The sequence below is a fragment of the Hipposideros armiger genome, unplaced genomic scaffold (assembly GCF_001890085.2).
Source record: "Hipposideros armiger isolate ML-2016 unplaced genomic scaffold, ASM189008v1 scaffold_73, whole genome shotgun sequence".
NCBI lineage: Eukaryota > Metazoa > Chordata > Mammalia > Chiroptera > Hipposideridae > Hipposideros > Hipposideros armiger.
In genome coordinates, this window is record NW_017731423.1 from 240,810 (window position 1) to 253,241 (window position 12,432).

At 42.2% G+C, this 12,432-nt stretch overlaps 1 protein-coding gene across 1 annotated transcript in view; it reads right to left on the reverse strand.

Annotated features, from left to right (window-relative positions):
- Nucleotides 1–11,873, reverse strand: part of GSR (glutathione-disulfide reductase) — a 63,667-nt gene extending 51,794 nt beyond the window's left edge. Inside the window, exon 1 of the mRNA XM_019642882.1 lies at nucleotides 11,734–11,873. Within this exon, the coding sequence (XP_019498427.1) occupies nucleotides 11,734–11,751 (18 nt within the window). The 5' untranslated portion in view covers nucleotides 11,752–11,873. The remainder of the gene's footprint in view (nucleotides 1–11,733) is intronic.
- Nucleotides 11,874–12,432: the final 559 nt, after the last annotated feature.

The following is a 12,432-nucleotide window of genomic DNA, read 5'->3' on the forward strand; positions in this document are numbered from 1 at the left end:
TTTTTTTAGCTGAGCCATCCTGCTACCTGTTGGCAGCTCAGCGGCTGCTCAGCTCGGGCTGGACACGAACCGCGGTTGCTCAGAGCTCAAACTCTTGAGCGAGCTCTTAATCAACTGAGCCATTCGGCCAGCCCTAGCAATCTACACTTTAAACAACATGCTCCCCAGTCTTCTGGTGAATCCTAAACACATGTATTATAGTTTGGAAAACGTTGGAATAACGAGTTTAATGATTTTCAGGACCCAAGGCAAGCTGCCCCAAAATAATCCACAATGGCATATTATTTCTAACTTAAATCACCTGAGAAGCAGGAAGAGTTCTCTGACTCACCTCTGTTCCCCTAAAAGCAGGAAATAAATCTCCACGCTAGGTACCCTCATGGCTCCTGAAGGGCTGGGAGACAAACTTACCACAAGTCATAAAATTCAACATCTTTACTAATTACTACCTGTGCCCAAACATTGTTTAGATTCGTCACAAACGAATACCCAAACCTTGCTTAGATTATTTTCTAACGAGTACTAACTTTCTTTGTCCTGTCAATTTCTTACAAATTTGTTTTTGTCTACAAAGTATTAAAAAGGTGCCTAGTTCAATCATTTCTTTGAGCCTCAATTTATGATCTGTGCATCATATTGTCATTCTCCTGTGTGCACATATTAAATTGTTTTTTCCTGGGCCGGCCAAGTGGCTCATTGGTTAAGAACTGGCTTGGGACGCCAGAGGGCCCCGGTTCAGATCCCATATATGAGGGCCAGTGATGCTGCCCTCTACAGATAAGATGCTGAACAACAGCTCAACCTGGAGCTGGGTTGCCATGAGTCGCCAGTGATGGCATAGGCTGCAGCCCCTGCTGCAGTGGGTTGCCATTGGCTACCGTGTGTAGCCAGCAGCCAGGGTGAGCGGCCCTCAAGCCACCGTGAGTGGCTGTCCAGAAGCCCGCGACTGATCTGCCTCGCCTGGGAAGAGCACAATGATGGTGCCAACTTGGGCCAGTGATGCAACGTCCTCCACAACTAGACTGAAGAACAAAAAGACAGCAACTTGTCTGTTCCCTTCCCCCAATTCCCCAATAAAAATTAAAATAAATAAATTGTTTTTTCCTCCTGTTAATCTAGTCTTGTGTCAGTGTTATTATTTTATAATTAGTACAGCCAGAATAACTAAAGAAGGGTAGAGTGGAGGAATTCTCCTGCTCCCCAACATGATCCACAGATGAAGCATAAAATAGGGTAGAGATGGAGACAAAAAGCATTTTCCTCCCTAGTTGTCCAGACGGGGGGGGGGGGGGGGGGGGGGGGGGGGGGTCATTTTACAGTATCTGGAACTACCAATTGGACAACAAAGTAGTAAGTGGGCTTTGGTGTACTGATAGTGTTAGGTTCACGGCTCCTTAACAAAACTTGCCTAAAAGATTTTTCGTTCCAAAGATTTTATGACCAGACCTGGGACCGTCTCTCAAAGGGAGAGATCAGCAGCTAAGTCTTGGTGGGTAAGGAATTTATAGCTGAAGCTAGATACAGAAGCAAAAAAAAGCAGTTAGTGTGTAAAAAGGAAAAAATGGTTAGTTTATCTTATTTTAACAAACTATAAAACACAGTTAGGTTATTATTTTTAACGAGCTAATACATAACTTGCTTATCTTCTTGACGGGCTATAAAACATGACTTGTTTATTTTTTCCTAACAAGCTACCCAACTTATCTTTTCCCTAATAAGTAAGCTATAAAGCATACCTAGCTTATCTTTTCCTATTCTCTTGACAAGATACTTTGCTAACTTTTGCTGAAGCAGAAGTTTCTTTCATTCCTCTGGGCGGGGGCCCTAGCCTAGGGTCTGGGCCTGGGTCCCTACATTAGGCCACTGCCATGCCCAGCTCCCATAGGCTGAGAGCTTTATAAGCAGAGCAGTGAACGTCGTCGGTTCATAGACACTGGGCCCAGCACACGGAAGGGGACTGGGAATCAACCACATTCCAATCAGAATGGTATCCAATTCTCTTTTTAGGCTTTTGGGTTTTTGTTTTTTTCTTCCCTGATCAAAAAGTAATACAGGAGAAGATGGGAAAGCTCTTCCTTCAGTAGAATGCAATGTAATAAATGAAGAAGGGACAACAGAGTTAGAAAAATCACCATTTTGCAACTATCATAGTGATAATTGTGTCATTAATCATCAGTGAATGTCAAAACCAACTGTGTGGGCCAACCGAGTAGTACCCCTCACCCCCAAAGAAAGACTTTTAAGTTTTCTTTCCTATAGAAATGTTAAGTCTCCTCCAAAGTTCCTTAGTTTCTGAGCCCCAGGCTTCGATTACTCTTCTCCTCAGTCTGTGAATCCTAGACTAAAGATTGCTCCTAGCCTGAATCATAAAATTCTCCTATCCCCTCTGCGACTTGATTGTTTTGTAAATCAGTTTCAGAATCCTAAACAATAGATTGTTCCTACCTTTGCTTCAGATAACTACTTGAAAGCCTGTGACTTCCTAATATCCCCCAGGACAGTAAACTAAATGCCAAACCCATTCTGGGCCCAGACAACTGACACCACCTGAGTGACAGGCTGAATGGCCAAAGGCTTCATGAGAGCTAACAGAGTATTTAAAATCTATTTTTCCTCATTCAGGGGCCTTCGGGATACAGAGGATAATACCCCAGCAAGATTGCCAGTCACAGCCAAAGAAGCCCAACACGGTCTTCCAGGTGGAGCTGAGACCTCTTCCTCTCATCTGAGATCAGATAGGGTGAGAGTTCCGTGAATCCCCCAATAGGCATATAGCTCTATGCCTCTGCCCAGCAGGAAGCAGATACTGAAGAAGAGGCCTCCTGTCATGCAGATTCCCAAAGAGATTTTATGGGGATCACGTCTCACAAAGATAAAACAAGGTAGGCAGTTAGAGGCAGGCATTGGGTTTCTGCATTCCTACATGTCCCACAGAATGCGACTGTCCAGGAGACCTGCCCTCTCCACCCAAAACTCCCCCTTTGTATTGTAATTATCTACCCCTGCGGTAAAACAAATGGGCACAAAATACTCAACTAAATCAGATCAGTTATTCGCAACTGCGCAATACCTCTTGTCAATCAATCACAGGTGCCAATCAAGTGGTCCCACGCCCAAAGGGGAACAGCCCATTCTAGAGAAAAAGGGATAAAAACTCCAAGTCCTGGGAAGTCTGCCTTTTTGGACGGCTTCTCCCTTTTTTTTGGACCCCCTTCCTCCCTTTTTAAGCCTTTTGAGCCTCGCCTTTGCACGTGGCCCGCTCCAAACTCTGAAATGTGATTTCTCTTCTGATGGGCCCTTGAGCCATCCTCTACTGCTCGGGCCCACTTCTATTTCTTTAAAGTGTATTATCTCTTCTAATAAACTGCTTTTTCACTACTTTGCCTCGGTATCTCATTCAATTCTTTGCTCAAGATGCCAAGGACGGGGATATCGCGCCAAGAAGGGCCCACTCTCCAACAACAGAAGTATGTCAAACAAAGAGAACTTAGAGTGGAGCAAATGAACAGTCAGGAACTGGAAACAGTAAGTGGAGCAGTGCAAACTGGCTAGACCATAGTCAGCTTGAAGGGGGTAATAGGAGATGGGTGGAGTCTTGAAAAACCTTAGTTGTAACCTGTCTAAGGTATTTAGACATCACTCCACAGGCAATAAAGAGTTGCTGGATATAGATGCATGCACATATAAACTTGTAAGTCAAATACTAACAAAACAAAACAAAAAACAGTCGCTGGGGCCGACCGAGTGGCGCGATGGTTAAGAACTGGCTTGGGACGCCAGAGGGCCCCGGTTCGGATCCCACATATGAGGGCCAGTGACACTGCCCTCTACAGCTAAGATGCTGAACAACAGCTCAACCTGGAGCTGGGCTGCCATGAGTTGCCAGCGACGGCATAGGCTGCAGCCCCTGTGGCAGTGGGTTGCCATGGGCTACCATGTGTGGCCAGCAGCCGCAGTGAGCAGCCGTCCAGAAGCCGGCGACTGATGTGCCTCGCCCGGGAAGAGCACAATGATGGTGCCAACTTGGGCCAGTGAAGCAACGTCCTCCACAACTAGACTGAAGAACAAAACAACAGCAACTTATCTGTTCCCCTTCCCCCAATTCCCCATCACTGTTCCCATCCCCCCAATTCCCCAATAAAAAAACTTTAAAAAAAGCCAGTCGCTGGAGATTTTTCAGAGGTGTGATTCCCTGGCAATAAATATATGAAATGAACTGGAGAGGGTGAAACTGGCAGTATAGGAGGCAAAGGTAATAGGTAGCAGTATTGAGAACAGACAGGAAGAAACAGATTGAACAGACATAAAGAAGTGAAGTTGACGAGGTGGGGGAGGGTACAAGAGTCAAAGATGAGAAGTCTTGGAACTAGGAGAAAAATGATGCCATAAAGCAAATACAAAGAAGAGGAAAGAAAGGAAATAAAGGTCTATGTCTCTACTAGTTTCAAAGGAGAAAGGAATGTTTAATTACCTAGTTACATAATCCCATGCAATATGTTGAAACCAAAGGTTCATAAGTTATTATTTGGCACTAAATTATTTTATTTTCATGTGCTTTTCCTTTTTGCTTCTGACTTAGGCAAGAAGGGGAACAGGTAGCCGTATCCCAAGCACTTAAAAACTTCTGACTATTATCTAAACTTTCTCTACTTCAACCAAAGAAATGTCAGCTATTAAAATTTTAATTAATGCAGTTAATAAGAGGTAGTTTCAGGATGATATTAAGTGTTGAGAATGAAAATCAACTGAGTTATTTTTCAAGCGTGGCAGTTTTAGGACATCATTATAAACTAGCATGATTTGTGAGAAACAGCAAAGCCCCAAACAATTATTTCACCTTTTAATAACTTTATCATTAAGAATATTCTGTTGGGGGCGGCCAGTTAGCTCAGGTGGTTAGAGCGGCGCAGGCTCATAACACCAAGTTTACCAGTTCAATTCCCACATGGGCCAAAGAGTTGCACCCTCCACAACTAGATTGAAGACAACTACTTGACTTGGAGCTGATGGGTCCTGGAAAAACACTGTTCTCCAATAAAATTTCTTTAAATACAAGAATATTCCGTTGAACACTAGACAAATTTAGGTGATTATCACAGGCACTGTGAAAAGTTTGTTAAAATAATAAACAAATAATATGGATTGAAATATGTACGCATTGTACTTGTGAGCTTTATTAGGCACAGTGCTCAGAGCTTTACATGTTATCCCCTCCTCAACCCAAGAAATAAATACTATTATTACCTCCATTTTATAGACAAGAAGACTGAGGCTCAGAGGGTAAATAACTTGTAAAAGATTACACAGCTGGTGAATAGCAGAGCAGTGGTTCAAATCCTGGAGGCCTAACTCTAAGCCTATTTTCTTAACCATTACTGGAGAAAAACCATCATAGATGGGGTCCTATGGTGAAAATACAAGATCCAAGATTTTTTTTAATGATATTTTTTTGATGGAAAAAGTGAATATCACTTTTTCTTTTTTAAAAATGTAAACTGTCTCTCCCTCTGCATTTTTAAATATAATTTGTACGAAATGTATTCATGACTCATAAGTGACTTATTTATATTACAACTTTGTATTATTTGAGGTTACACATCAAGAGCTATTATGTCAGAAGGAAGGTGATAATGGTACAGTAGACCCCCTTTATACGTGTGAGATATATTCCAAGACCCCCAGTGGAAGCCTGAAATCACGGATAGTACTAAACCTTATATATACTATACTTTTTGCTATGCATATATACCTATGATAAAGTTTAATTTATAAATTAGGCACAATAAGAGATTAACAAACAATAATAAAATAGAACAATTGTAATATACTGTAATATAAGTGATGTGAATGTGGTCACTCTCCAAATATCTTATTGTACTGTACTCACTCTTGTAATGTGAGATGATCAAGTGCCTGCATGATGAGATGAAGTGAAGTAATGATGTAGGCATTGTGACATGGCATTAGGTTACTGTAAGGGTCACTTGAACACAAGCACTGCAATATCTCTACAGTCAATCTGATAACTGAGATGACTACTAAGTGACTAGCAGGTTGGGGGAGTCTACATTGTGTACTCTGGACAAAGGGATAATTCACATCCTGGACAGGATGTAACAGAAAGGCTCAGAACGGCATGCAATTTAAAACTTATGAATTGCTTATTTCTAGACTTTTCCATGTAGCATTTTGGACTACAGTTGATAGCAAGTTGACCGCAGGTAACTGAAACCATGGAAAATGAAATTGCAGATAATGGGGAGTACTATACTTCAAAAAACAATCTGGGAAGTTCAAGAAACAGTGGTATACAAAGAACCTGACACAAGTTGCTCAATGAAATATATTTCTCATGAAGCATATGGGAAGATAATTGCAGTAATGTATGAGAAGGATAAAAATAATATGAGGGAAAAAATGAATATTACCCAATTATACAATTTCAGTGTTTAATATTGAGACAAAGGATAAACACTGAAGAGACAGAGAACAATAATTATAACTGAATGTGAGATTAATAAAAAGCAAATTTTATGATACAAAGGAACCTTAGGGAAATAGCAAGTCTGCTTTGTTGGAAAACTGGACACTACCTCAGAAGACACATCTAGCGGTATATCACACATGTGCTGAATAGCTCTCACCCTTCTGATCTCAAATTAATTGTTTTACAAGTATTTTGAAATTAGAAGATGAAGGAGATTTCATAAAAAACTTTAGAAATAACATTAATATTCCCACTCTGAATCTAAATATCTGGTATTATTTCTGTAACTGTTTACAGAACAAAACACCCTCCAAGCTGATAAATAAAATTAACATCATACACTAGAGTACAAACTCGATGGTGTGCAGGAATCTCGTCCATTGTGTTTGTGGCTATGTCTCCAGCATCTGTAACAACACCTGGGGCATAGTAGTTGCTTCATATTTGTTGATGATTGAATAAATCAAGCCTACAAGATTTGAATCACAGTTCCTCATGTAAAAATACCATTCCTTGCCTAAATTCACCCTCCCTCCTCTCCTCAGTGGTATCTAAACATGGCTTATCAAACTTACTGTGGAGCATTGAATAACAGCTCCTAAGTCAGAATCCTTGGGAAAGAAGTCCTATACACACGAAAAGTTCAACACGGAATGTCCTAAAAATGTGTTTACCAGTTATATTCTGGTTCTTCTAAAGAAAATTTAAGATACTGAATATATTAATCAAATAACAATATAAAAATAATATTATGGCATTCTAAATGGAAAAGGCAATGAGTGCTATGAAGTCAGAGCAAGGAGAGATCACTGTGGTTGCTGAAAGCTAAAGCCATTGTGGAGGTTTTAACCAGTTTACAGTTTTGAATAGTTATTAAACTTTTGGTCATGTATTTTATTTTTATTTATTTATTTATTTATTTTAAAGGTTTTTTTTTAAATTGGGGAATTGGGGGGATGGGAACAGCGCTGGGGAATTGGGGGAAGGGGAACAGACAAGTTGCTGTTGTTTTGTTCCTCAGTCTAGCTGTGGAGGATGTTGCTTCACTGGCCCAATTTGGCACCATCATTGCACTCTTCCTGGGCGAGGCAGATCAGTCACCCGCTTCTGGACGGCCGCTCACGGCGGCTGCTGGCCGCTCACACTGGCTGCTGCCTACACACGGTAGCCCATGGCAACCCACTGCCATAGGGACTGCAGCCTATGCCGTAGCCGGCGACTCAAGGCAACCCAGCTCCAGGTTGAGCTGTTGTTCAGCGTCTCAGCTGTAGAGGGCAGCGTCACTGGCCCTCACATGTGGGATCCGAACCGGGGCCCTCTGGAGCCCCAAGCGAGTTCTTAACCATCGCGCCACTCAGCCGGCCCTTGGTCATATATTTTAATTGATATGCATAATGGACCACTGGATAAAGATAGGAAGCCAAAGGACATTGATGCTTAAATACAAGTTAATAAGAGCCATAAAAATATTAATCTACAAATTCACCACAAAACATTTTCTAGCAGATCACTAAGTTGCATTCATCTGATCAAAATTCTTTTTATTTTTTATTTATTTTATTTTATTTTAGCTGAGCCATCTTGCCACCTGTTGGCAGCTCAACAGCAGCTCAGCTCGGACCCACATGGGAATCAAACTGGCAACCCTGTTGCTCAGAGCTCGCATTTTTGCGCGAGCTCTTAACCAACTGAGCCACTCCACCAGCTCCTGATCAAAATTCTTCTGGAATACATCAAGATGTCTCTAAAACAAAGTATGGAGTAAAAATTAAATTACTTTTGCAATTTGAATTTTCAATTGTTGGGAACAAAGTCGAAGGGAAGAAATATTTTCAAAAGTAGCTATCTTTCCCTTTATTTAGAAAAAAAAACTACAAAAATAATTCATAAACCTAAATATAAAGTCTAAAACACAAACTTTTAGAAGAAAACACAGGAGAACTTTTCAACTTCAGGACTGGCAAACCTTTCTTAGAAAGTACATAGAAAGCAATAACCATAAAAGAATATTTGATAAATTGGTCTTCAAAATTAAAAAAGCTTCTCATTAAAAAAATCATCATTAAGAAAATAAGTAAGCTACAGACTGGGAGAAATATTCACAAAACTTATATCTGTCTGGTATCGAGGCTATATAAAGAACTCCCACAATTAATACAAAAGAGAAACAACACAGTTAAAAAGATTTGAAAAGACACTTCAAAATGTAAGATAAGTAAATGGCCAATAAGCATACAAAAAAAGTCATCAATATTATTAGTGACCAGAGAAACAAAGCTACTATGAGAAACAACTAACTGCACATCCACCAGAATGGCTAAAATATAGTGACAAATATCAAATGTAGACAAAGATATGGAGAAACTGAATTACTCATACATTGTTGAAGAGAAGATGATACAGTCACTCTGAAAAATAAATATGGCATTCTCTTACTAAACTAAACACGTGTGTACTATATGACTGAATAATTGCACTTAGTCATTAATCCCTCAGAAATGAAAACATAAGTTCACCTAAGAGCTTGCAAATAAATGTTCATAGCAACTGAGAGGTAGCAGTTTGCCACTCCAAAATATAGCCTTTTCTGGAGATATTATTTTGAGCTGGTTATTTTTAGGAAAACAGAAGACTCAGGAAGAAACTGACTTTTCCCCTAACTGCTGTGAACAAAAAAGGGGCTCCGTAATAAATCTGAGAAGTTCAGTGACAGAAAAGTAACCTCAAGGGGCGGTCTCCTCATAAATTCCTAACTGGGCAGGTCATGGTAGATGGTCCCGCCCCACACCTATAACTTTTTTTTTTAGTAAGAGGTTTATCTTTGTCTTAAGCAAGCCCTGTCGGTTGTTCTTGTGAATCTAGGTTAACACACCTTTGAAATGGCAGAGTAATCTTTTTCACACCTCTTGGAGGCGGGGGAGGTGAGGCGTAACCACCCTCAAGGGAGCAGCACCTGATCTTGTTAACTATCCTATAATCAATTCATAGCAATTTCCTTGGCTTAATTTCTCCCGCTTTCACATAATCTTCCTTGCTGCCTCATTAATTCCAAATGTATAAAAACAACTGTCATTCTCCGAAGCAGTTTGAGATCTTGCTTGCTGGCATGATGTCAGTTCGGCTACAATAAACTCGTAATTTTCTACAGGTTTGGATGTTCTTATGTGGACACTATTATACCATGTACTATGTATGTCCAGTCTCAATGAAATCTCCACACCAAAAACGCCACCTTAAAGTACTCCAACCTAGGGCCGGCTGAGTGGCTCAGTTGGTTAAGAGCTCGCTCAAGAGTTTGAGCTCTGAGCAACAGCGGTTCAAGTCAGCCCGAGCTGAGCAGCCGTGAGCTGCCAACAGGTGGCGGGATGGCTCAGCTAAAAAAATAAAAAATAAAAAAAAATAAATAATAAAGTACTCCAACCTAGACCAAAAACCCTATGAAAAATCACCCTTAATCTCCCCTCTGAGACACTACTAAAATTACATCAAAATTCCCTTAATGTAGTGAGACACTTGGCTTTATTCGAAAAGATTATTCTGGTGGTCTTTGGTGGGGAGAGGAAGGGAATTAGCCATAAACAACAGCAGTGAAGAGACTTCACAATCAACAAAGTTTGGGAAATGGGTAAGACCCCAACCAAGCAACTTTAGAGTACCTGGGAACTTACACTTTATTGTCCTGACAGACATCAACAAATTAAATTAAGACTATAGGAAGCTAGAGAGGAAGAAAAATACCTAAAGGAGTAAATCATATCAAAATGAAGATGGGAAGAGCTGTAGAACTTTCTTTCCTGTCTTCATGCGGACAAGAAATAACCTTTGAATGAGTTAGTACAGTTAATTATTTAATTGGTATGTCATATTATAATTACTATTACTTTGCCCCGATTGATTTTGAGATTGTGCCCTCAGATTTTGCATCTTCACTTTCAGGATGAAGTTCTTAGGCTATATACAAAGCAAAGCCCTCTGTGATCCTAGCTCCAACCTACCTCTGTGTACCTCCATTCAAACTTTAAACTGCAATATTTTTATTTATTTATTCATTTATTTTTTAGCTGAGCCATCCTGCCACCTGTTGGCAGCTCAGCGGCAGCTCAGCTCGGCTGGGAATTGAACCAGCGACCCTGTTGCTCAGAGCTCGCACTCTTTTTTTTGGGGGGGGGGAATTGGGGGAATGGGAACAGTGCTGGGGAATTGGGGGAAGGGGAACAGACAAGTTGCTGTCGTCTAGTTCTTCAATCTAGTTGTGGAGGATGTTGCTTCACTGGCCCAAGTTGGCACCATCATTGCGCTCTTCTCTGGCGAGGCAGATCAGTCGCCGGCTTCTGGGACGGCCGCTCACTGCGGCTGCTGGCCGCTCACGCTGGCTGCTGGCCACACACGGTAGCCCATGGCAACCCACTGCCACAGGGGCTGCAGCCTATGCCGTCGCCGGCGACTCATGGCAGCCCAGCTCCAGGTTGAGCTGTTGTTCAGCATCTTGGCTGTGGAGGGCAGTGTCACTGGCCCTCATATGTGGGATCCGAACCGGGGCCCTCTGGCATCCCAAGCGAGTTCTTAACCATCGCGCCACTCGGCCGGCCCCAGAGCTTGCACTCTTGAGTGAGCTCTTAACCAACTGAGCCACTTGGCCAGCCCTTAAACTGCAATATTTTAATTGCTGGTAGTTCCTCTGCTTTCAGTTTCCTAAACTTGAGCTCCCTGTTGTCCTCTTGCCCATCCCCATTCCTAAACTTTACAACACAATTCAGGTGATTTAAGAAAGCCTTTCTCGGGCAGCAGAGTGGCTCAGTTGGTTGGATGTGAGCGCTGAGCAACAGGGTCACTGGTTCGATTCCCACATGGGCCAGTGAGCTGAGTCTGAGCTGAGCTGTCTGAGCTGAGCTACCGCTGAAAGGGCATGCTCTTAGCAGCAAGGCTGCTGGTTCTACACTGGTATGGGATTGTGGGCTGCAACCCCCACCCTCCCTTCCGCAACTAGACTGAAAGTAGCAACTGAACTTACAGCTGAGCTTGTGCCCTCCACAACTAACATTGAAGGACAACAACTTGACTTGGAGCTGATGGGTCCTGGAAAAACACAATGTTCCCCTTCCCCAATAAAAATCACACACACACACACCTTTCTCCAAGCCCTGGGTGTAGGTTTCCGGTAGCATCCTGGGGTATCTCTATCACAGCACTCAGGGGCTATTTATCTCATTGAACTGAGTTTCTTGAGGACAGAAACAGTAACTTACCCATATTTGAATCTCCATGAGTCCTACAGTATCAGGCAAATTGTGGGGTTCAAGAAAGTATTAGTTGAACAAAATTGAAGGGTGAGGTGTGAGTGAGGATAGATGGACAGGTCAGAAAACGAAATTTCAAAGCACGAAATCTTGTAAGTTGTGAGGACCTCCATAGCTTCCCTGAATTGCAGGTTGGCAGATGCGCCATAGAGGTGAGTCATGGGATGGCAATGAGGTCACAGAACTGTGAGGCCAAGTTAAGTAATTAACAATAACACCTGTCGGTAAAACCGACAAGGAGTGCAAGCAAGCAAGGGGGAGCGGGTCTCCAGGATGTGGAGTTAGAAGTGCCAGGCCCCACTTTTGAGTCATCTTCCCCCAGGAACCCTTGGAGATAAGCAAGTGCTTCAGAAGAGTGGCTTTCAGGAGCTCCGACCCCACAGCCCACAATCGCCCACTTCGGACACGAGGTCAGGGGGCCGGGCTGCCTCCTCACAGCGTCAACTGCTTGCACATTTTCTCTTCGAGTTCCTTTTACTCTTGAGAGCTCTTTATCAGTTTCCACAGAGTCCAAAAGGCAGGCGCTGCTTTCTCCATTCAGGCTTTGCTTTCATGGGACTTGGCTAAGCAGGCAGCCTGTGGGGCTGTCTTCCACGGACATCATGTGACGTGGTGAGGTGACTTCTGCTATAAAGCTACAGATTATGA